The sequence below is a fragment of the Scyliorhinus torazame genome, chromosome 7 (genome assembly GCF_047496885.1).
Source record: "Scyliorhinus torazame isolate Kashiwa2021f chromosome 7, sScyTor2.1, whole genome shotgun sequence".
Classification (NCBI taxonomy): domain Eukaryota; kingdom Metazoa; phylum Chordata; class Chondrichthyes; order Carcharhiniformes; family Scyliorhinidae; genus Scyliorhinus; species Scyliorhinus torazame.
The window spans coordinates 116506246-116531716 of NC_092713.1; the positions used below are offsets into that span (position 1 = coordinate 116506246).

The window sequence follows — 25471 nt, forward strand, 5'->3', positions numbered from 1 at the left end:
CTGATATCAATAAGGGCACATAAAGGGAAGCAGGAGAGTAGGGAACGGGAGCGGTTGCTGCAAGAACTTCGGAGGGTGGACAGGCAATATGTGGAGGCACCGGAGGAGGGACTGTACAGGGAAAGGCAAAGGCTACACGTAGAATTTGACTTGCTGACAACGGGTACTGCAGAGGCACAGTGGAGGAAGGCACAGGGTGTACAGTACGAATATGGTGAGAAGGCGAGCAGGTTGCTGGCCCACCAATTGAGGAAAAGGGGAGCAGCGAGGGAAATAGGGGGAGTGAGGGATGAGGAAGGAGAGATGGAGCGGGGAGCGGAGAGAGTGAATGGAGTGTTCAAGGCATTTTATAAAAAATTATACGAAGCTCAACCCCCGGATGGGAGGGAGAGAATGATGGGCTTTCTGGACCGGCTGGAATTTCCCAAGGTGGAGGAGCAGGAAAGGGTGGGACTGGGAGCACAGATTGAAATAGAGGAAGTAGTGAAAGGAATTAGGAGCATGCAGGCAGGGAAGGCTCCAGGACCAGATGGATTCACAGTTGAATTTTACAGAAAATATGTGGACTTGCTCGCCCCGCTACTGATGAGGACCTTTAATGAGGCAAAGGAAAGGGGACAGCTGCCCCGACTATGTCTGTGGCAACGATATCGCTTCTCCTAAAGAAGGAAAAGGACCTGCTGCAATGCAGGTCCTATAGACCTATTTCCCTCCTAAATGTAGACACTAAGATTCTGGCCAAGGTAATGGCAATGAGGATAGAGGATTGTGTCCCGAGGGTGGTCCACGTGGACCAAACTGGGTTTGTGAAGGGGAGACAGCTGAATACGAATATACGGAGGCTGCTAGGGGTAATGATGATGCCCCCACCAGAGGGGGAAGCGGAGATAGTGGTGGCGATGGATGCCGAGAAAGCATTTGATAGAGTGGAGTGGGATTATTTGTGGGAGGTGCTGAGGAGATTTGGTTTTGGAGATGAGTATGTTGGATGGGTGCAGCTGTTGTATAGGGCCCCAGTGGCGACTGTGGTCACGAATGGACAGGGATCTGCATACTTTCGGCTCCATAGGGGGACAAGGCAGGGATGCCCTCTGTCCCCATTATTGTTTGCACTGGCGATTGAGCCCCTGGCAATAGCACTGAGGGGTTCCAAGAAGTGGAGGGGAGTACTTAGAGGAGGAGAACACCGGGTATCTCTGTATGCGGATGACTTGTTGTTATGTGTAGCGGACCCGGCGGAGGGGATGCCAGAGATAATGCGGACACTTCGGGAGTTTGGAGAATTCTCAGGATATAAACTGAACATGGGGAAAAGTGAGTTGTTTGTGGTGCATCCAGGGGAGCAGAGCAGAGAAATAGAGGACTTTCCGCTGAGGAAGGTAACGAGGGACTTTTGTTACTTGGGGATCCAGATAGCCAAGAATTGGGGTACATTGCATAGGTTAAATTTAACGCGATTGGTGGAACAAATGGAGGAGGACTTCAAGAGATGGGACATGGTATCCCTGTCACTGGCAGGGAGGGTGCAGGCGGTTAAAATGGTAGTCCTCCAGAGATTCCTTTTTGTGTTTCAGTGCCTCCCGGTGGTGATCACGAAGGCTTTTTTCAAAAGGATCGAAAAGAGTATCATGAGTTTTGTGTGGGCCGGGAAGACCCCGAGAGTGAGGAAGGGATTCTTACAGCGTAGCAGGGATAGGGGGGGCTGGCACTACCGAGCCTAAGTGAGTACTACTGGGCCGCCAATATCTCAATGGTGAGTAAGTGGATGGGAGAAGAGGAGGGAGCGGCGTGGAAGAGATTGGAGAGGGCGTCCTGTAGGGGGACTAGCCTACAAGCTATGGTGACGGCCCCATTGCCGTTCTCACCGAAGAAATACACCACAAGCCCGGTGGTGGTGGCGACTTTGAAAATTTGGGGACAGTGGAGACGGCATAGGGGAAAGACGGGAGCCTTGGTGGGGTCCCCGATAAGAAATAACCATGGGTTTGCCCCGGGGAGAATGGATGGGGGATTTGGAATATGGCAAAGAGCAGGAGTAACGCAACTGAAAGATCTGTTTGTGGATGGGAAGTTCGCAAGTCTGGGAGCGCTGACCGAGAAATTATGGGTTGCCCCAAGGGAATGCATTCCGGTATATGCAACTGAGGGCTTTTGCGAGGCAACAGGTGAGGGAATTCCCGCAGCTCCTGACGCATGAGGTGCAGGACAGAGTGATCTCAAAGACATGGGTGGGGACGGCTAAGGTGTCAGATATATATATATATATATAGGGAAATGAGGGACGAGGGGGAGATTATGGTAGATGAGCTGAAAGGGAAATGGGAAGAAGAGCTGGGGGAGGAGATTGAGGAGGGGCTGTGGACGGATGCCCTAAGTAGGGTAAACTCATCGTCCTCGTGTGCCAGGCTAAGCCTGATTCAATTTAAGGTGTTACACAGGGCGCATATGACTGGAGCACGGCTCAGTAAATTTTTTGGGGTAGAGGATAGGTGTGCGAGATGCTCGAGAAGCCCAGCGAATCACACCCACATGTTCTGGTCATGTCCGGCACTACAGGGGTTCTGGGTGGGGGTGACAAAGGTGCTTTCAAAAGTAGTGGGGGTCCAGGTCGAACCAAGCTGGGGATTGGCTATATTTGGGGTTGCACAAGAGCCGGGAGTGCAGGAAGCGAGAGAGGCCGATGTTTTGGCCTTTGCGTCCCTAGTAGCCCGGTGCAGGATACTGTTGGTGTGGAAGGAAGCCAAGCCCCCGGGGGTGGAGACCTGGATAAATGACATGGCAGGGTTTATAAAGCTGGAACGGATTAAGTTCGACCTAAGGGGATCGGCTCAAGGGTTCACCAGGCGGTGGCAACCGTTCGTCGAATACCTCACAGAAAGATAGAGGGAATGGAAAAGAAGAAGGCAGCAGCAGCAGCCCGGGGGGGGGGGGGAAGAAGAGGAACCAGAAGGACTCTCAGGGTTGTTAATATATATGTATAATATATATAGGTCGTTGCTATAAATAATTGTATATTGGACTGTTAAATCATATTTTTGGAGAGTGTTTATCTGAGACAAGGCAGTTGCCATTTAGTTTTAGTTATATATTATTTATTCTTTGTTTATAAAACAGGTAATTGTTACTTATACTGTTATATTATTGTGTAAAGGATACACAATGTACTGTGATGGTTGACCAAAAATTTTCAATAAAATATTTTTTTTTTTAAAAAGAAAAGGAGAAAGATTGAAAGGCTATAGGGAAACAGCTATCTGACAGTATAGAGGTAACTGAACAATTGGAGAGAAACAGTTGAATTCATCAGCAGACATGTGGAAGCTGATCCAAAGACTGCAGATGACAATGTAGATTTGTGGGTCACAAGGTCAATAGCGGATTCTTTATGAACTCTGGAGCTATTGTGAGCAGGCAGGAAAGTGAATTCATTAATCAATATGCTCCAGTTGTAAAATTGGATTGGTAAGAACAAAACTAAGCATGGGAAATCCTAGCAAACTAGACTACAAGACGACCAATTGTAGGATGGTATGTTGGGAGTGCACCAAAGATTGGGGATGCACGGTGGCGCAGAGGGTTAGCCCTGCTGCCTCACGACGCCAAGGTCTCAGGTTCGATCCCGGCTCTGGGTCACTGTCCGTGTGGAGTTTGCACATTCTTCCCGTGTTTGCTTGGGTTTCGCCCCCACAACCCAAAGATATGCAGAGTAGGTGGATTGGCCACGCTAAATTGCCCCTTCATTGGAAAAAATGAATTGGGTACTCTAAATTTATTTTTTTTAAAGGGGAAAAAAGGAAGTGTACCAAAGATTGTAGATAGGTCAAAGAGGATAATGAGGATGGTGATCGTCAACAAGAATATCATAAATGACTTTTGATGAAACCATTACAGTGCCGTGGGAAGAGCTTTGGAGAGATTTCAGCAAAGAGTTGAAGGAAAACTGAATATTGTTTGAGAGAGTTAACAACATAGCAAGAGAGTTTAGAGATTAAGAGGTTGGTAAATGGGCTTTTTGAGGCAAAGATAATGATAAGATGAAAAGGAGGGATGCCATTAACAAACCCAGCCAAAATCAGTTAAATAATACAAACCTGGATTCACACTCCAACATTCTGATCTGTAAGTTTCAAGTCGGTCTTCTATTTAGCCAGTCACCAGTAATTAATCCAGTTTATAAAAAAATATATAACTGGTGTTAAGTCTCTGCTGTTGGACTTCCGGTTGCAGCTATGCGGAGCCAAGTCGCACGTTCGGCAGCTCCCGCTAGAAACTAACTTTTGGGCTCTTTTTAGGGCCCCCAACGGTACTGTTTTGACGATTCCCAGTGTGGGAAGGGGACAGCAATATTCCCCCGGCACTGTATGGATTGGACCAGAGGTGTAGCGGTGAAAAAAGTGGAATTGGAGCAGAGAAAGGTGCGAGGGAGGAAGACCAAGATGGCGGCGGGAGCAGCAGGCAGCGTGGGCGCAGTGGTCACAGGAGCAGCAGGAGTTTCTCCAGCGCTGCTTCATGGAGCTGAAGGCAGAGCTGCTGGAGCCGATGAAGGCGTCAATTGACAAGCTGCTTGAGACTCAGGCGGCCAGAGGGGCGGTGATCCGGGAAGTCCGGCAAAAGGTCTCGGAGAATGAGGACGAGATCTTGGGCCTGGCAGTATAGGTGGAGGCGCACGAGGCGCTCCATAAGAAATGGCAGGTGAAGTTCGAGGACATGGAGAACCGGTCGAGAAGAAGGAATCTGCAGATTCTGGGTCCCCGGAGGGGCTGGAAGGATCGGAAGAGGCCCGAGCCAGGGAATTGGGCCTGGGCAGGGAGCTGCGCCAGAGGAGGCGGGGTCGTGTGGGTGGAAAGCACGGGCTTTTTCCCACGCTGAGGGTGGAAAAGGGCGGGGTCGGTGCTGGAAAGAGTGGGTTTTTACCCACACTAAGAGTGGAAGGGGGTGGAGGGGAGAGCCCGTTGACGGACAGGAGGGTGGAGGGGAGACTCCCACACTGGGGGGGGTCGATGGAGCGGCGGGAGTGGCCGGGGTCAGCTGACTCACGGGAGTGCAATGCTGCTAGGAGGAGACCTGGGGGGGCGGAAAAAAAGAGAACCGGGTTGCTTCTGGAATGGCCTTCTGGAGTCTGTAGAGGGAGGTCAGTGCGGGGGTCTGCCGCTGGGGGTAAACGGGTAGTGCGGGCACGTGGGTGGCCTAGAAAGGGTTACGGCTAATCGGCTTGGGGGGGGGGGGGGGGGGGGGTGGCAGCCCCTTGAGCTGGCTGATAACCTGGAATGTAAGGGGCCTGAACAGGCGATCTGTTCGTGGTGCACCCGGGAGACCAGGAAAGGGGATTTGGTGAACTTCCGCGAAAAAGGGCAGAAAGAAGTTTTAGATACCTGGGGGTTCAGGTGGGGGGCCCTGCATAAGCTCAACTTAACGAGGCTGGTGGAGCAAATGGAGAAGTTCAAAAGGTGGGATATGCTGCCGCTCTCTTTTGGGTACAGTCTGTTAAAATGACGGTGCTCCCGAGCTTTTGTTTTTATTTCAGTACCTCCCCATCCTGATCCCCAATGCCTTCTTTGAGCAGGTTAACAGGAGTATTATGGGGTTTGTATGCGCGAAGAAGACAGAGGGTGAGAAGGGCGTTCTTGGAGCGGAGCAGGGGCAGAGGGGGGGGGTAGCGTTGCCAAACTTGTGGGTACTATTGGGCTGCCAATGATACGTAAGTGGGTAATGGAGGGGGAAGGGGCGGCGTGGAAGAGGCAGGAGGTGGCATCCTGTGTGGGCACGAACCTGGGGGCGCTGGTGACGGCACCGCTGCCGCTTCCTCCAACAAGGTACACCACGAGCCTGGTGGTAGCGGCGACCCTCAAAATCTGGGGGCAATCGGGATGCCACAGGGGAGAGGTGGGAGCTTCGGTGTGGTCCCCGATACGGGAGAACCATCGGTTTGTCCTGGGGAAAATGGATGGGGGGTTCCGGAGTTGGCGCAGGGCAGGTATTAGGAGGATGGGGGACCTGTTCATAGACGGGAAGTTTGCGAGCCTTGGAGAGCTGGAGGAGAAATTCGGGCTCCCCCCTGGAAATGCTTTCAGATATATGCAGGTAAGGGCGTTGGTTTGGCTTAATTAGGTGGTGAGTTTCTGCTGCTGCCGGCACGCAGGGTCCAGGACAGGGTGCTTTCAGGGGTGTGGGTTGGAGAGGGTAGGATCTCGGCAACTTATCAGGTGATGGAGGAGGAGGAGGCCTCGGCAGAGGAGTTAAAAGGTAAGTGGGAGGAGGAGCTGGGGAGGAGAGCGACGAGGGTATGTGGGTGGATGCCCTGGGAAGGGTAAACTCTTCTTCCTCTTGCGCGAAGCTCAGCCTGATATAATTTAAGGTGCTGCACAGGGTGCACATGACCGGGGCAAGGCTAAGCCGGATTTTTGGGAGTGAGGACAGATGTGCGAGGTGTTCGGGGAGCCCAGCAAACCACACCATTTGTTCTGGGCATGTCCAGCGTTGGGAGTTCTGGAGGGGAGTAGCGAGGACAGTGTCAAGGGTAGTGAATTCCAGAGTTAGACCTAGCTGGGGGCTCACAATATTTGGGGTGTCGGACAAGCCGGGAGTGCAGGAGGTGAAAGAGGCCGGTATTCTGGCCTTTGCGCCCCTGGTAGCCCGGCGAAGGATTCTGCTTCAGTGGAAGGATGAGAGGCCCCCAAGCGTGGAATCCTGGATTAACGACATGGCAGGGTTCATTAAATTGGAGAAGGTGAAATTTGCCTTAAGGGGATCTGTGCAAGGGTTTTTCAGGTGGTGGCAGCCGTTCCTAGACTTCCTGGTGGAGCGTTAGGAGATGGTCGGGAGGGGGGGGGGGGGTGTTAGTGTCTAGTAGGGGATGCACTGTTGTTTACTGTTTAACGTTGATTTGTTTATTTATGCACTTTTGTTCTTGTTGTTTTATTGTGTGTGTAAAGGGGGGGGGTTCTATTTTTCTGTTGTGATAATCTGTGAAAAATTTTGAATAAAAATTATTTTTAAAAAAAAAGTCTCTGCTGTTGGATTGGGTCCCACTCTGCTTGATTGGTGACAGCAGTGTGTTGCATTTCAGGTTTTTAATTATCGGAATGTTGCAATTCAAGTGTTAACACCACCATTCAAGCCACCATTTGCTTGATTAGTCCCAATTATTTTTTGCAAAAGCAAGTAAAGCTGCTTTGCCACAAACCTGAAAATATAACCTTACTGTACAATAAGTAATTGTCAGATTAGGAGGGAAAGGCTTACCTGACAATGCCTGAGAAGTTTCTTTTACATTTTCTGTTTGAACCTCAAATTGTGGAACCATAAACTGTACGTCAGGTTCAGACTTTTTGGGAATGGGGGTGGAGCAAAGAGAAAAGATTTACAAAAGTTTAAGTTTCAACTTGTAACATAAAAACACAATGGTATGCTTACACCTTCTGTGAAGGTGATGTCTGAAATCAAACCCAGACTTGGGCAGAGGAAATTTAAAGTATTTAGGTGCCAAAATGTACAGATTTCAGAACAAGAACCTTTTAACTGAGTTATCAAGCAGGTCCAGAGTGGTGAGCACGTCATCCAGATTCTACATCTACACAGTGACACTGATTCAAAAATAAATGTGACAGCAATAAAACTAAGTGTAAGCAGCCTTTCTACATTATTATCCATAAACTATGATCTAAAACAATTTTAATATATTTTGAACACCCTCTACATTTTCCCCAATTATGGTCCCTTGACCTTTTCCCCCTGGGGTGAATTTTTTTTTTTTTTATTTTTTTTTTTTAAACTCCCTGGGGTGATTTTGGAGGAGCAGGCTGGTTTTATTATGGCTGGCAGTTGGCAGCCAACAACAGGAGATTGTGAAATGTTGTGCTCTTGTGCTCCTTAGAGCCCCAAGCTAGAGGTGATTATTTTGATGGCCGATGAGAAAGCATTTGGGGGGTTACCTTTGAAATCCTTGAAAAGTTTGGCTTTGGACAAAAATTTATATCATGGTACAGGGCATACTAGTGCCCTGAGCTGGAGCTATTTTCAACTGAAAAGGGGTACAAGGCAGGGGTATCCATTGTCCCTGTTTTTGTCTGCCTGAGCCAGTGGCCATTGCGTCAAGGTCCTCCACTAGATGGAGGGGGGAATAGAGCATGGGGGAGGGAGCAGAGTGTTCTTACAAACGGATAATTTGCTACTAAATATCACAGACCCAGTCTCCAATGTGGGCGAGATAATGAAGCTGCTGAGGCGTTTTGACTCCTTCGTGGGGTAGAAGTGGAATCTGGGCAAAAGTGAATATTTTCCAGTGAACCCCTTGGGGTGGGGAGCAGATCTGGGGAGTTTGCAGTTTCGTCTGGCCAGAACTAGCTTCCATTATCTGGGAATCCGGGTGGCCCAAGATTGGGCGTTGCTTCATAAACCTTTTGCTAGGCTGGTGAATGGGACGAAGGCAGACTTGAAAAGGTGTGATGCCCTCCCCTAACCTCAGCAGGAAGAGTATAGATGGGAAGATGAATATTCTTGAGGTTTTTGTTCCAGTGACTCCCAGTCTTACTTTTGCAGGGTCAATAAATTGATATCTACTTTTGTTGCTAAGATCCTTCGGGCTTGTAGGATATTTCTGCAAAAGGATGGGCAGTCGGTGGGGTTAGCATTACCTCATCTGTTATGTTGCTTTGGGCAGCAAATATTGTTACGGTGTGGGGGGTGGCTTAGGGGGTGGATAAAGGAGAGATTGTGCATAGGATCGGTTCTGAGGGCCGGAGTTACTGTCCCACTTGTTTCACTCAGAATCAGTGTTGGTGGTAGCCACTGAGGGTTTGGTATCAGTTTAGAAACATTTTAAACCGGGCTCCATGTCACTGTTGGCTCTGATTTGCAGAAACCATAGGTTTATGCAGGCTGGCTTGGATTCATTGTTTAGGGCATGGGAGAGGGAGGGATTGGGGAAGTTTAGGGACATGTTTTTGGAAGGTAGGTTCACCAGTTTGGAAGAGCTTTTAGAGAAATTCCAGCACCAGAGGGTGAACGCATTCAGGTACTTGAAGGTTCGCGACTTCTACGCAAGAGCTTCCTTCATTTCCCCGGACACCGTTGCCCTCACTCTTGGATAAGGTTCTTTCCTTGGCACTTGAGAGGGTAAGATTTCAGATATTTATGGGCTGATGTTTTTGATGGAGCAGGTTTTGTTGGAAGGAGTGGAAATGGAATGGACTGGGTTTTGGGGGTGGGGGGTGACATGGAGACGCTTCACCTCCTCATGTGCGAAGTTCAGCTTGATCCAATTCAAGGTGGTGCACAGGGCCCACCTGACGAGGGTGCCCTTGAGTGGGTCCTTCCCGGGTGTGGATGATAGATGCGAACGGTGCTTTAGGGGACGGCGAACCAGACACAAGTGTCTTGATCTTGTCCCAAGCTTGTAGCTTTTGGGCCTCCTTTTTCACAGTAGGTCAGAGATTTGGGGTATTCAGCTGGAGCCGTGCCCGTGAATGCTCAAAGTGCTACACTGTTACCAGGGCGGCACGGTAGCGCAGTGGTTAGCACTGCTGCCTCATGGCGCGGAGGTCCGGGGTGGAGTTTGCACATTCTCCCTGTGTGGGTCTCACCCCCACAACCCAAAGATGTGCAGGGTAGGTGGATTGGCCATGCTAAATTGCCCCTTCATTGAAAAAAAATAATAAAAAAATTGGGTATTCTAATTTTTTCAAATATAAAAAGTGCTACACTGTTACCTGGAATACAACCACTTTGCCATCATCAGTTTGCAAGTAGAAGGTCCACGAGGTGAAGAAGCTCTGAGCTGAATTCATTAAGTCACTGTAGAAAGCAGATATTATGCTGATGGGGTAAACAAAGTGGATTTTTGGCACCATCGCCATGAGCTGTGGGAGAGAGGGGATAATTTGTCAATTAAAATATACCACATTCCATGTTCAAAAATAAAAAAGGAACAAAGTTTATATTTAGTGGTGATCACGTGTTAACAATCCCTACGTAATTGAAATTACATGACATAGCTGGTGCAAAACATTTTGAGATTAGATCTGGAGTTCAATTTTCAAGTCTCAAATTCATGCTCAAATTCTGTCTCCTACAATTGGCAAGTTGCAGACACAATCGCAAATGAAGAATGTAACCAACGCCTGCCTGTACCTGAAGAACTGCGGCAAGCACCAAGACACATCCTTCAGGAAAAAATGGTAATGAAACACTTCACCACTACATGAGGGAAGCAAACACTGGAAACTCTGACCCAGTGAAAGATCGAAACAAGGTGCCCTTCCCTATGGTGTTCCAAAAAACTAAACCTACAGGATGCCTATCAGAGTCATACAGTAAAGAAGCGGCACTTGGGTTCTGCACTGATAAAACTGCACAAATCTACACTAATTGCACCTTCCAGCACTTGGCCCAGAGCCTTGAATGTCATGACATTTCAAGTGCTCATCCACATACTTTTAAAGGTTGAGGTTTCCTGTCTCTACTACCCTCCCAGGCAGTGCATTCCAGACTCCACCACCCGCATGGGTGAAAAAAAGTTTCCTCCTTGAAAAATTCAATCATATTAGTTAGGGATGACCTCCATCTGACAAAACTATGCTGACTAGCCCCGATTAAACCTTGCTGCTCCAAGTAGAGATTACATTTTCCGTCAGGATTTTCTCCCTACCACTGATGAGAGACTCGCTAGTCTGTAATTCCCTGGTTTATCTCTACCACTCTTATTGAAAAGTGAAACCACATTAGTTGTCCTTCAATCATCTGGCACCTCCCCTATGGCCAGAGAGGAATTAAAAGTTTGGGTCAAAGCCCCTGTAATTTTCTTCTTTGCCTCCCACAGCAGCCTGAGATACAACTCATCTGGACCTGGGGATTTGCCCACTTTTAAGCCCTCCAAACCAAAACCTCCAATACCTCCTCACTCCATATGTTAAACTGTTCAAAAACTGCACAGTCCCTCTCTTGAATTCTGTCCCTCTATCCTACTTCTCCCGAATGAAGAGATGTGAAGTACTCGTTTAACACCCTAACAATATCCTCTGGGGTGGGCACAGCGCCAAGGTCCTATGTTCTCCCCGGCGTGGGTCACTGTCTGTGCAGAGTCTGCACGTTCTCCTAGTGTCTGCGTGGGTTTCCCCCGGGTGCTCCAGTTTCCTCGCACAAGTCCTGAAAGCCGTGCTGTTAGGTAATTTGGACATTCTGAATTCTCCCTCGTGTACCCAAACAGGCGCCGGAATGTGGCTTTTCATAGTAACTTCATTGCAGTGTTAATGTAAGCCTACTTGTGACAAAGATTTTTTTTTAAAGCATTGATTGCCCCCTTGGTCTTCAATGGGCCCTACTCTTTGTCTGGTTATCCCCTTCCCCTCACTATGCTTATAGAATATCTAGGAATTTGTCCCAATACTACTCACCAATGCTTTTTCGTGCCCTCTCTTGCTTTCTTAAGTTTCCCCCTACGCTTTCTATGCTTCACTGACGCCTCTGCTGACTTGCTCCCTTTGTACATCCTAAAAGCCTCTTCTTTCTTACCAGTCCTTAGCATTCCTAAACATCTGGGGTTGTCTGGGCTTTTTGCTCCTACATTTTACCCTGAAGGGAACATGTTAGATTCGTACTCTCCTGGTTTCCAATTTGAACACCCTCCCCTGCTGTTGTAGGTTTTCCCACAAGAAGTTGTTCCCAGTCAATTTGGCCAGATCCTGCCTTATTCTTATAAAATCTGCTTTTCCCAAATCCAAAACTGTTCATGTGCAGACCGTTTTCCTTTTTCAGAACAAACTTAAATCATACTGTATTGTGGTCACTATCACCAAAATGCTCCCCCACTGCCAACTTGAACACCTATCTGGCTTCATTCCCCAGAATTAGATCCAGAACAGTGCTATCCCTTGTTGGGCCTTCTATATATTGACATAAAAAGCTCTCTTGGGCAGCATGGCGGCACAGTGGTTAGCACTTCTGTTTCATGGCGCCGAGGACCCGGGTTCTCTCTCGGCCCTGGGTCACTGACCATGTGGAGTTTGCCGATTCTCAGGTGTCTCCGAGTCTCACTCTCCCAACCCAAAAAGATATGCAGGACAGGTGAATTGGCCACACTAAATTGCTCCTTAACTGGAAAAACAAAGTTGGTTACTCTAAAAGAATGTTTTAAATATCCCCCAAATACATTGAGAAATCCGCCCTCTCCAGAAACCCTTTACACCATGACTATCCCAATTAATGTTGGGAAAGTTGAAATCCCGATAGAATTACCCTATTATTATTTTTACACACCTCAGTGTGCACTTCTGCTCCTCTATTGCCCCCTCTATTGGGGGCCTATAATACACTCCCAGCCTCATTTGAAGACTCTTCCGAGGTATCGTGCCTCCTTACTGTAGTAACTGACTCCTTAATTAATATTTTTTCACCGTCCCTGACTCACCCGACGATCCTATACCCGGAATGTTGAGTTTCCAGTCATGCCCCTTCCTCAGCTATATCTTCGTGATGGCAGCAATATCACAATTCCAGGTGTCAATCCATGCCCTTAACTAATCAGTCTTATCTATAATACTCCCAGCATTAAAGTAGAGGCCATCCAGCCTTGCCATACTCCCTTGGAACTCAACATGGCTGAACTCCCGCGGTCTTGGTTTCTTTACTAAAGTATGCTGTACCCCTATTGTACCAAAGCTCTGTGTCCACTCCCCCTGAACTATTTTACACTCCTCCCAACAGCACTAGCAAACCCACCTGCAATGATGTTGGTCCAATTCTGGTTCAGGTGCAGACTGTCCCACCTGTACATGTCCCATCTTCCCCAGAAATGGTTCCAGCGATCCAGGAATCTAAAACCCTCCCTCCTGCACTAACTCTTGAGCTACTCTCCTATTTCTGTACTCGCTAGCACATGGCACTGGGAGTAACCAGAGGTCCTGCTTTTTAATCTGCTGCCTAGCTCCCTGAATTTTTGACGCAAGACCTCAGCCTTCATTCATATATTGTTGGTACCAACATGTACCGTGACCTCAGACTTATCACCCTCCCCTTTATGATTCTCTGTGGCTGTTAAGTGCCAACCTGACCCTGGCCCCGGCCCCATGGAGGCAATACACGATCTGCGGCAGCAGAAATGCTCTTCTGTTCCCCTAACTAATGAATCCCCTATCACCTTTGCTCTTCCTTCCTCCCCTCCTGTACAGTCAGGCTGCTCAACAGGGGAGATGGCTCAAATTGACATTATTTGACCAGCACCATCTAAAAAATGTCTGCTATTCAGCTACTCTGCCGTAGTACTTGAATAATTCATATTCTGAATTCCAATAGCGCTTCTTTTTCAACCTGCCTACAAATGTCAAAATTTATGTTCCACTTTCCAGTCAGATGGTTAAAATTAAAAAAAAAAAAAATTTAGAGCACCCAATTCATTTTTTCCAATTAAGGGGCAATTTAGCATGGCCAATCTACCTAGCCTGCACATCTTTGGGTTGTGGGGGCGAAACCCACACAAACACAGGGAGAATGTGCAAACTCCACACGGACAGTGACCCAGAGCCAGGATCGAACCGGAGAGCTCGGTGCCATGAGGCAACAGGGCTAACCCACTGTGCTGCCCTGTCAAGACAGTCAAGATGCCTAACTGATAGACCAAATGTTTTTCCAAAAACACATTTGTGAGCATTCATAATGCAAATAGCTACTATTTCCTGGGGAACAGACAATAGTTTATGGAAGATACATATTCAATTTGGCAGCCTTCTCTCTCAAAACAATGGTTGGTGCCTTGGTGCTCAACTGTGTTGTATTGCCTGGTGTGGTTCAGAAGCCCAAATCTGGCACGGCGTTTCTACCGCATTTGCTGCAGAAGATAAGTGAGCTGAGAAGTTGCATGATTCGTTGGCATCTTTACTCTGGGCCCACTTCTCAGCCAGCTGATCTTTTAATTTTTGCTCGCCTCTTCCAGCCAGTCTTCAAAAACCACAGCCATCAGCAACCATCTCCTTGTTGTCAATGTCAATGTTCAATCATCTTCATATCTCACTTACAGATGTCTTTGAAGCAAAGTTTTGGATGCCCAAGAGGTTGTGAGCCTGTGGCCAATTTACTATAAAGAAAATCTGTGTATATATGGCTGTAACGAAAATCTATGGACACATGCCCTTTAAGAAAATCTGATGAACATGGCCAGGCCAGTACAAACTTTGATAGTTTATCAAGGAGTGTATGCTGACAGAATTATTGCATTCCAGCATCGTGGAGGCAGAGTCCTGCCAAGAGATGCTGAGAATACAGCGGAGACATTGAAGATGGTGTTACGATTAACTAACTGGATGGGAAGATCCCAAAATGGAACCCTGGCTCAAGAAATGGAACATTTGATTCACAGGCCTTCAAATTAGTTTCAACATGAATTTATTTTGATTAAACATGAAAAAATGGAATGATGTTAGAATACGCTTTTACTCTTTGGGGAGGGAAAGAGTAAAAGCGTATTCTAATTTTGGGATCAACACCGATTACAAAGGACATCATACTCTACAAAGACCTCACTAACAGTCTTTTTAAAGCACACAAGATGACTGTGGGCAAATAAACTCTCCACTCAGAACCCTTAGTGAACGCTTGTGGACAGAATCCTCTCCAGATGATCGCTAGGAGTGTTTCCAAATTTCACAACCAAAAACACGCTTTAAAATCTTCTTGTATTAATACTTTCCCCCCTTAGCAGCTGCATTCACAAATCCAGACCAGGCTTTCCAAATGACACGTTTAAACAAAGCTTCCATTCCACTTTTAACAGCATATCCACTCCAGTATTTTATACCAGCACCTTTTAGTTTTCCTTTGTCTTTATTGCTTTTACACTAATCCAAAATCCAGCCACCGATTTCCATTATTTGAATTCTGTTCCACAGGCTGCAGTAAAGCTCACAAACTTGAAAATCTCGTCAGATATATTCTGGTGCCTCAACTTCCTTCACAGTTCTTTCATTTTTGCTGAACGGTACCCTGTTCTAGTACCTTTAACCTTCAGTCTTCTTGGAAACTTATCTTAATTTCTCCAGTTTCCTTAACTAGCTGCTCGTCGGATCTTTGCACTTGTTTTCTTAGCCATTACTCCATCGTATGGTTATTCTTGTAATAAAGCTGAGAGCGATGTTTCCTCTCTAGCCTTTTAAACTAACTGCTTCCAACATAGCTGTGAGAGCGGCCTTCTCGCTCTGTCCATCTCCAACTGCCAGTCCACCGCCACACATCTAAACCCCTACACTTATAAACATTGTTGTCCAGCATGTCTCTAACTGAAGCTTTTACCCTTCCAGGCACAGAAACATTGAATTAAATCTACTTTAAACTATATCTTATTTCTAATGTTTACCAATACACATCTAATTCCATTAAACTATCTGTTTTCTTAACATTAGATACTTTCTTTTCTTAGATACATTCTTTTCTCCTGCCTAGCCTATGTTGTCCAGGACTCACCACTGTCGAGGTGTGCGAGGAGGACGCAGGCATGGTAGACTCTCATTTTGATGCTCTCAAGTTAAGACTGTTATTCCATCGCAGGAAACAAAACCATACAATCCTTTCTAGGAACCTTCTCGAAGCCGGGGCGTAGACATATTCAAGAGATATAAAAATAGTAAGGAATAGGGGTGCCAGGGCTCATTTGTGGATTGCGCTTGGACATCACAATTTACTTGAGATATTATGATCAGTAACTTTTTAAATTCGTTCACAAGCAGCTGGGCTCACTGGCATGGACATCATTTATTATCTTACTTCAACTGCCCTCAGTGGTGGTAACGAGCAGTTTTCTCGAACACTGCAGTCCACATGGTGAACGTATTCCTGTAGTGCTGTTCGGGAGTTACAGGGTTTTAGCTCGTTACAGAATGGCAATATATTTCTGCCGTTTTGCAACTTGGATGGGAGCTTGCCACTGGTGTTCCGAAGTACCTGCTGCCTTTGTCTTTTTAGTTGATGGAGCACATGGGTTTGGGAGCTTCTTTGGAATCAGCCTTGCATTAGCACACCATTTAGATAGGAGATAATGAAGCCACATCGCGGTGGAAGGAATGAATATCTGATGGGTGGGGGTGCCAATCAAGCAGGCTGCTTTGTTCTTGATGCTGACAAGCTTCTTGAGTGATGTGGATGTTGCATTCATCCAAGTAAACGGAAAGCATTTCATCACATTCTTGACTCAAGCTTTGTAGATGGTGGGAAGACTTGGGGAAAGTAAAGAGGTGAACCACTTGTTATAGATACTCAGCCTCTAACCACAAATAACCACCATATTTATGTAGCTGGGCCAGTCAAGTTACAGGACATGGGCGACACCCCAGAATATTGATGGTGGGAGGTTCAAGAATGGTAATGCAATTGAATGTAACGGGAAATGATTAGATTCTCTCTTTTTGGAGAAAGACAATCATTGCATTGCACTGGAGGTGCAGAGGTTGCTTGACGATTACCAGCCAAAGCCAGAGGTTGCCCCAGATTTTATTGTATTTGACGCCTTCATGATCTGTGGAGTTGTGAATGAAACTGCGCAGTGTGCAATGATTAGCAAATATCCTCTTTCAGACCTTCTGATGCAGGGAAGATGAAGCAGCTGAAGGTGTTTTACTGGACAATACTTCGAAGAACGCCTACAATGATGTCCAAGAGCAGAGATAATGAACCTCCAAAAACATTCTTCTTTCTTTGTGCTGGGTAGGAATATAGGAATTAGGAGCAGAAGTAGGCAATTTAACCCTTTTGAGCCTACTCCACCATTCAATCATATCATGGCTGATCTCTTCCTGGTCTCAAAGCCACCTCCATCCATACCTGTTCTCCCTAACCCATTTGTAAAATTCAAAAATATTTATATCTCCCACTTGAAACCATTTAATGATTCAGACTCCACCACACTATGGGGCAGCGAGTTCCATAATTTCACCACCCTCTGCGAGAAGTAGTGCCTCCTCATCTCAGTTTTAAATCTACCAACTCTCAAACTACATCCATGACCTCTTGTCCTAGATTTCCCCACAGGGGGAACATTTGGTCGACATTCATCAATCCCTTTTAATATTTTATATACCTCAATCAGATCTCCCTCATCCTTCTAAACTCCAGCGAGTAGAAGCCCAAACTGTTTAATCTCTCCTCATATGTTAACCCATTCATCCCGGAATCAATCTGGTGAGCCTCCTCCGAACTGCTTCCAATGCCATAAAGTCATAGAGTTTTACAGCACAGAAACAGGCCCTTCGGCCTAACCAGTCCATGCCGCCCAGTTTTTAAACCACTAAGCTAATCTCAATTGACTGCATTTGGCCCATATCTTTCTATACCCATCTAATTATTTAAATGCTTTTTAAAAGAGAAAATTGTACCTGCCTCTACTACTGTTTCTGGCAGCTCGTTCCAGACACTCCACCCTTTGTGTTAAAAAATTGCCCCTCTGGACCTTTTTGTATCTCTCACCCATGTCCTCTCGTTTTAGATTCCCTTACCTTTGGGAAAAGATGTTGATCTTATCTATGCCCCTCATTATTGTCGTGTTATTCACCCTGGGGTAACACTGACTGCAACACGATGCAGTTAAATGATAAAGCACACACCAAACGTAGGCGTTGGTTCAATAAGATTTATTGAACTCCAGTAACGAAACACACAGCTGCCTGTGAGTGACTCTCTACTCCTCTAACTAAACTAACACTAACTATCTAGACCAGGCTAGCACTGATCCACGTGTAGAAGGTGCTGAATGATTTGTACACCCCAACTGTCACTACAGTTGTCACCAGTGGAAAGAGGCAGAGTGCTGATGCCTCGTGTGTTTTATAGTTGGAAGCCCCCCCCCCCCCCCCCCCCCCCCCCCCCGGTGTTCTGACTTGTGATTAGTCGTGTTCTGTTCTGTATGTTGATTGGCTCACCTGGGTGTCGGTCACTGCCTGTTTTTACCTCATGATGTGCATGGGTGCATATTATGACAATTATTTTATTGACATCGATAAAAATCACCCCTATTGCGCGGGGGGGGGGGAATACAAAATCCAACCTGAAAACTTTAACGCGTTCAGATTCCGATTCATCTTAGTATGAAAAAAATGGGACTGGGCAGGGTTGAATTTGTAAAGATTCAGCTAAAACAAGAAGACAATCAAAGGGTCTGACTAAATTTAGAGACAGATCACTAAAATTTGGAGATAATCAACATTCACCAGCGAAGTAAAATCAAAGCAAATTCCAAATGTGACAGATTGCTCCTATTTAGACCAAGTGCACTAATCCACGGGAAGGGGAAAATAAAGCTATAGCTAATCTCCTCCAATGAGACGACCAAAACAGGACACAATATTCCAGATGGGCGGCACACTGGCTAGCACTGCTGCCTCAAGCTCCAGGGTCCCAGGTTTGATACCTGGCCTCGGGTTACTGCCTGTGTGGAGTTTGCACTTTCACCCCATGTTTGCGTGGGTTTCCTCTGGGTGCTCCGGTTTCCTCCCACATCCAAAGTGCAGGTTAGGTGGATTGGTCATACTGAATTGCCCTTAATGTTCAAAGGGTTAGGCTGGATTACTGGGATAGGGTGGCGGTGTAGGCTTAAGTAGGGTGCTCTTTCCAGACTCGATGGGCCGAATGGCCTCCTTCTGCACTGTAAATTCTATGATTCTATGTGATCTCATCAACAGCCTATGCAATTGCAACAATACTTCTCTACCCGGGTATGACTCCAAACAATGCAGAAGCTTCAACTTTATTTGCGCTTCACTTGGCAAAAGGTTATGCCTTGATTTCAAAGGCAATCACACTTACCTCACTCCTGGAATTCAGCTCTTGCCTATTTTTTAAAATTTACATCTACTTCTCAAAGTAATAGGTTAGGCGTTTGCAAGAGCAAATTTATATGGGAGAACTTCACAGAATGTGTGTGTTTACATACATTTAAAATAACATCAGCAGACAAAGGCCTGGGAAAGTAGAAACGGGTGACACAATTACATAACTCTTAAAATCTGAAATGTTGTATGGAAACAACTTAGCAGACTTATTGGGAAATATTCTGCTCCATATGAACATAATCGCCATTCTTGTTATTAGTTGGTCTCGTTAAAGCAGGACATTTGAGTTACCACCAATCAGGTCCATTTATATTTTCTTTCCAACCTTTCTCTAACTTGTTGTATTTGTATGTTCTCTCTTTTTTTGCCTCTTACCTGTTTCTGTCTCTGTTCAGCAAATGGCAGCTGGTTTTCACATCCCAAGTTGCAAGCATATTGCTCACCTTGCTGTTTATATGCTTCAGCGCAAGCTAAAAAGCACGTAAATTGTAAAGAAGAAAAAAAACGTTATTTTTTTTATTTAGAACATTTTTCATTATAACAAAGCAAAACCAAAACACCGAACAAGTACCATTCCAAACTCAAGAAAACATATTTCCAGAAAAAATAAAATAATTTTTTAACCTAGGACCAAAGTTATCCAGATGGTCTATGCAACAGTCTTGTATAAATATGTACATACGATAATCCAGAGTTCTTAAAGTCCAGGAACCTCACTACAATTTATGCCTACTGTTGTAGTAAAGCTACTCTTCACATTTGATAAACTTTATTATTGGTACATATTGGTTTTGTTTCACTATTACAACACATGAGGAGTTTAATAAATTAATGTGTGGAATTCCATACCATGGCTCACTTGAATCTGGGAAAAACACTGTCCTTCTTCAAACATTTTTCCTGTAATGCATTTGTAGCAATGTACTAAATAAACCAAACACCCCTGTAAACTATGATATTTCTGTCCAATTAAATCACACCTGCTGTGGAGGAAGAGGTGCTGCTGATCAGGGAACGTATTAAATCATAAATTAAAAACTACACAATGCAATCAACAGTCTTCTTTTGGCTTCCAGGAAAAGGGGCATACATCTAAAATAAGCACATGGAGAGCTAATGTGTTTAAGCTTTAGGACTTCAATCCACCTTGTCCAAACACCTTCACGCTGGTAAAGCCACTTGGTGCCAGGAATGGCCTTATTTCAAAAATATTCCATTAAAAAAAAAAAATTTTATTGAGGTATTTATGGTTTTATAACAACAAAATAAACAATGTACATGAAAATACATGAAAATATAAACATAGTGCACAGGCCCTCTTCCTCCCTTACAGGTCCCACCTTTACTAACCCCCTACTCTAAACTAAGCCAAACCCCCTCCCCTTCTGCTGACGGTTAATTTTCTCCAAAGTCGACGAACGGTTACCACCTCCGGGCGAACCCTAACATTGACCCTCTCAAGGCAAACTTGATTTTCTCCAAACGGAAAGCTAGCCATGTCAGTTAGCCAGGTCTCAGTCTTCGGAGGCTTTGGGTCCCTCCAAGCTAATAGTGTGTGTCTCCGGGCTACCAGGGAAGCAAAGGCTAGAACATCTGCCTCTTTCCCCTCCTGGATTCCCGGCTGTTCCGACACTCCGAAAATCGCCACCTCTGGACTCGGTGCCACCCTTATTTTTAAACACCTTGGACATGGCATCCGCAAACCCCTGCCACAATCCCCTAAGCTTCAGGCATGCGCAGAACATATGGACATGGTTCGCTGACCTTCCCGCACACCTTGCGCACCTATCTTCTACCCCAAAGAACCTGCTCATCTGGGCCACTGTCATGTAGGCCCTGTGAGCAACCTTAGATTGTATCAGACTGAGCCTGGCAAGTGTTGTGGACGCGTTGACTCTACTCAACGCGTCCGCCCATAGACCATCCTCTATCTCTCCTCCTAACTCCTCTTCCCATTTTTGTTTCAGCTCCTCTGTCTGCGTCAGCGTCTCCTCTGACCCCACAAGCTCCTTATAAATGTCCGAAACCCTCCCTTCTCCCACCCACATTCTGGAAACTACCCTGTCCTGAATCCCCCTTGGCGGCTGGAGCGGGAAGGTTAAGACCTATCTGCGTAGGAAGTCCCACATCTGCAGTACCAAAACTAATTTTCTCTCGCCAATCCAAATTTCTCCTCCAGCTCCCTCAGGCTAGAAAAGCTCCCCTCCATAAACATATCTCCCATCCTCTCAATCCCTGCTCTCTGCCATCTCTGGAACCCTCCATCCAGCCTTCCCGGGGCAAAACAGTGATTATTACAGATTGGAGACACGACCGATGCTCCCTCCGCTCCCACATGCCTCCTCAATTGCCCCCAGACCTTCAGGGCCACCACCACCACAGGGCTGGAGGAGTACCACCACCACCCACCCACCAACTTCCTGATCATGGCTATATTAGCCGCCCAATAATAATTACTAAAGTTCGGCGGCGCCAGTCCGCCCACCCTCCGGCTCCGCTCAAGCATCCCCTTTTTTACCCGCGGGGTCTTACCCGCCCATACAAAGCCAGTGATCACCTTATCGACCCAGTGGGGAGACACTGAAACACAAACAGGAATCTCGGGAGGACCGTCATTTTCACTGTTTGCACCCTCCCAGCTAGTGACAACGAAAGCGCATCCCACCTTCGGAAATCGTCCTTCATTTGGTCTACGAATCGGGCCAAATTTAACTGGTGCAGCCTAGCCGTTCCCATTCCCGCGCCACCTGAATGCCTAGGTATCAAAAGCTTCCCCCTACTATCCTAAACAGCAGCTCCCCCAATCACCTGTCCTGTCCCCTTGCCTGGATCGCAAACATCCCACTTTTCCCCATATTCAGTTTATAACCCGAAAACCGGCCAAATTCCCCCAGAATCCTCAATTTTTTCCATCCCTTCTAGTGGGTCGGAAACATATAGGAGCAGGTCGCCAGCGTTTAGCGAGATTCTGTGTTCCACTCCGCCCCCAGACCAGCCCCATGAGACTCAGTGCAATTGCCAGCTGCTCTATGGGCAACGCGAACAGCAGTGAGGAGAGGGGGCATCCCAGTCTCGTCCCTCGATGCAGCCTGAAATAGTCCAATGTTGACCTCTTTGTCCGTATGCTCGCAACAGGAGCCTGATACAACAGCCTGACCCAGTCAATGAAGCCCCGCCCAAATCCAAACCGCCCCAGTACCTCCCACAGATATTCCCATTCCACCCGATCAAATGCCTTCTCTGCGCCCATTGCGACCACTACCCCCACATCCCTACCTTCTGGGGGCATCATAATCACATTTAACAACCTTCTTCCGTTGGCAGCCAACTGCCTATCCTTAACAAATCCCGTCTGGTCCTCCACAATCACGTCTGGAACGCAGTCTTCAATCAGAGAGGACAAGATTTTGGCCAGCAGTTTGGCATCCATATTTAGTAGGGATATCAGCCAATGGGACCTGCATAGCTCCGGGTCCTTATCCCGCTTCAGGATCAATGAGATAGTGGCCTGTGACATCGTCGGGAAAGCACACAATGCTCCCTTGCCTCATTGAATGTCCTCATCAACAGCGATCCCAATATCCCAGAGAACTTTTTATAGAACTCCACTGGGTACCCGTCCGGCCCCAGGGCTTTACCCGACTGCATGGCCTTCAGTCCCCCTGCTATTTCCTCCAACCAGATTGGGACCCCCAGCCCTTCTACCAACCTCCTGTCCACCTTTGGGAACTTCAGCCCCTCTAAAAGGTGCCTCATCCCCTCCGGCCCAACTGGGGGTTCCGACTCATACAACCTGCTTTAAAACTCCTTGAACGCCTTATTAACCCCTGCTGAGTCTCCGACCAGGTTCCCGTCCCCGTCCTTTACTTTCCCTATCTCCCTGGCTGCCTCCCTCTTTCTAAGCTGTTGCGCAAGCATTCTGCTGGCCTTCTCCCATGTTCATAAAGCACGCCCCTTGCCTGCCGCAGCTGCTCCACCGTCTTCCCTGCCGCAGCTGCTCCACCGCCTTCCCTGAAGTTAACAAGCCGAACTCCGCCTGTAGCCTCCATCGTTCCCTTAGAAGCCCTGCCTCTGGGGTCTTTGCATACCTCCTGTCGACCTGCAATATCTCCTTTATCAGTCGGTCCATCTCTGCTCTGTCTGCCTTCTCCGTGGGCCGTATCGAGATCAGCTCCCCTCTAACCACTGCCACCGAAACTTCCCCAGTGTTGTTGACTTCCAGGTTGTTCTGAATACGTTTCCTCAGCCACTCACACACATCTTCATCAGCTAAAAGTCCCACGTCCAGCCTCCAGTGCGGGTGCTGCCTACTCTCCTTGCTAACCTGTAGGTCAACCCAGTGCAGGGCATGATCCGAGATTGTGATCACCAAATACCCAGTGTCCAGTACCCGCGTCAGTAGAGCCCTGTTGAAAATAAAAAAGTCAATCCGGGGGTACATTTTATGCACTAGAGTAGAAGGAGAACTCCTTCACTCTCGGCTGCCCAAATCTCCATGCCCCCCCCCCCCCCCCCCCCCCCATTTGCTCCATAAACCCATTTAGCTCCTTCGCCATTGCTGGCACCCTGCCCGTTCTGGAGTTCGACCGGTCTAGCTCAGGGTCAATAACTGTGTTAAAGTCCCCTCCCATGGCTAACTTATGCGAATCCAGGTCCGGGATCTTCCCCAACATCCTCTTTATAAACTCCACATCATCCCAATTTGGCACAAACACATTCACCAGTACCACCAGCAGCCCCTCCAGCTTCCCACTGACCATAATGTACCGGCCTCCCACATCCGCAAATATTCTTTCCACCTCGAATAACACTCGCTTATTAATCAGGATCGCGACCCCTCTCGTCTTGAGAGTCCAGCCCCAAGTGGAAAAACCTGTCCGACCCATCCCTTCCTTAATCTAATCTTGATGTGGAGATGCCGGCGTTGGACTGGGGTGAGCACAGTACGAAGTCTTACAACACCAGGTTAAAGTCCAACAGGTTTGTTTCGATGTCACTAGCTTTCGGAGCGCTGCTCCTTCCTCAGGTGAGCCTGAGGAAGGAGCAGCGCTCCGAAAGCTAGTGACATCGAAACAAACCTGTTGGACTTTAACCTGGTGTTGTAAGACTTCGTACTGTTAATCTAATCTGATCAGTTACTCTAAGGTGCATCTCCTGTAACATTACCATGTCCGCTTTCAGTCCCCTCAGATGCGCGAACACTCTGAACTGGCCCATTTAGCCCGGTCACATTTAGCCCCGTCACATTCCATGTGATCAGCCTGGCTGGGGGGGGGGGGGGGCTTATCACACCCCCCCCATCCCTTCGCTGATCAGCCATCACCTTTCTTGGCCCAGTCTCCAGCCTGCGCCCCACGCATCCGCCGGCCCACCCTCAGGCAGCCTCCGCCCCCAACCTCCTTCTCTGTCCCACAGCAAAAATCCTTCCGTCAGCAGAACATTTCTTCCCCCCCCCCCCCCCCTACCCTCGTAACAGCACAACATCTGCTCACCCCCCACTGCGCTTCCGTGAGCTAGCCCGGCCAGCTAGCTTGGTGGCCCCCGCCCATGGCACCAGACAGACATTGTCCCACCTATTGTTCCCCCCCAACCCAACTCGGACACACATGCAAAAGAAAAACAATCCCAACACTATTGCCCGAAAATAAAACGCGAAAAACACAGAAAAGATCAAACGGAAGATCCAACATCTAACAAACACACCTCCACCCCCCCCCCCCCCCCCCCAATATCAGTACAAATGTAAACTTTAAGCCACTTAGCTCTGCAACAAGCCCCAAATCAATACACAAGGCACCACAGATAACTTCTGAAAAACAAGAAAACTTTTTTAACATTAGCACTGCAGCAAAGTTCAAAGACCTCAGTCCGCCACCAGTCCTTTCCTTCAAGCGAAACCATCACCTGCTCGGGCGACTCAAAATAAAAACGTTGCTCCTCATACGTGACCCAAATACGGGCTGGATACACCAGTCCAAACGTAACCTTTTTCTTGAAAAAGGTCGACTTTATCTGATTGAACCCCACTCTTCTCCTGGCTACCTCCGCACTCAGGTCCCGATAGATCCGCAGGATATTATTCTCCCATTTACAACTCCGTGTCTGCCTGGCCCACCGTAAAATACGCTCCTTATCCAAGTACCTGTGGAATCTCACCACCATTGCACTCGGGGGGTCCCCCACTCACAGCTTCCTCATGAGTGCTCAGTGAGCCCTGTGCACCTCCAAGGGTCAGGAGAACATACCATCCCCCAGTAACGTCTCGAACATGCCCGCTATGTATGCCCCAGCGTCCACTCCTTCGCACCCCTCTGGGAGACCAACGATTCTCAAGTTCTGCCGGCGGGACCCATTCTCTCGGTCCTCCACCTTCTCCAGGAGCCTTTTCTGCTGGTCTCTCAGCATCCCCACCTCCAATTCTACCATTGTTTGATATTCCTCCTGCTCAGCCAGCGTCTTCTCTACTTTCTGGATCGCCTGGTCTTGGGCATCCAGTCTAAGTTCCAGCTGCGCAATCGATTCCTTAAATCGGGTCCAATCATTCCTGTTTCTGCTTGGAGAAGCTCTCCTGAATAAACTGCATTAGCTGCTCCATCGACCGTTAGGTCGACACGCCAGGACCCCAGTCGTCCGCCATGCTTTCTCCTACTACAGCTTCAGCCCAAGCC

General features: G+C 47.5%; 1 protein-coding gene across 1 annotated transcript in view; it reads right to left on the minus strand.

The window, feature by feature from the left end:
- Positions 1-25471, minus strand: part of tmem59 (transmembrane protein 59) — an 83434-nt gene that overhangs the window by 25034 nt on the left and 32929 nt on the right. The window contains exons 3-5 of the mRNA XM_072511325.1: positions 19179-19273; positions 9708-9857; positions 7243-7324 (exon numbers count right to left, since the gene is read on the minus strand). Of these exons, the coding sequence (XP_072367426.1) occupies positions 7243-7324; positions 9708-9857; positions 19179-19273 (327 nt within the window). The remainder of the gene's footprint in view (positions 1-7242; positions 7325-9707; positions 9858-19178; positions 19274-25471) is intronic.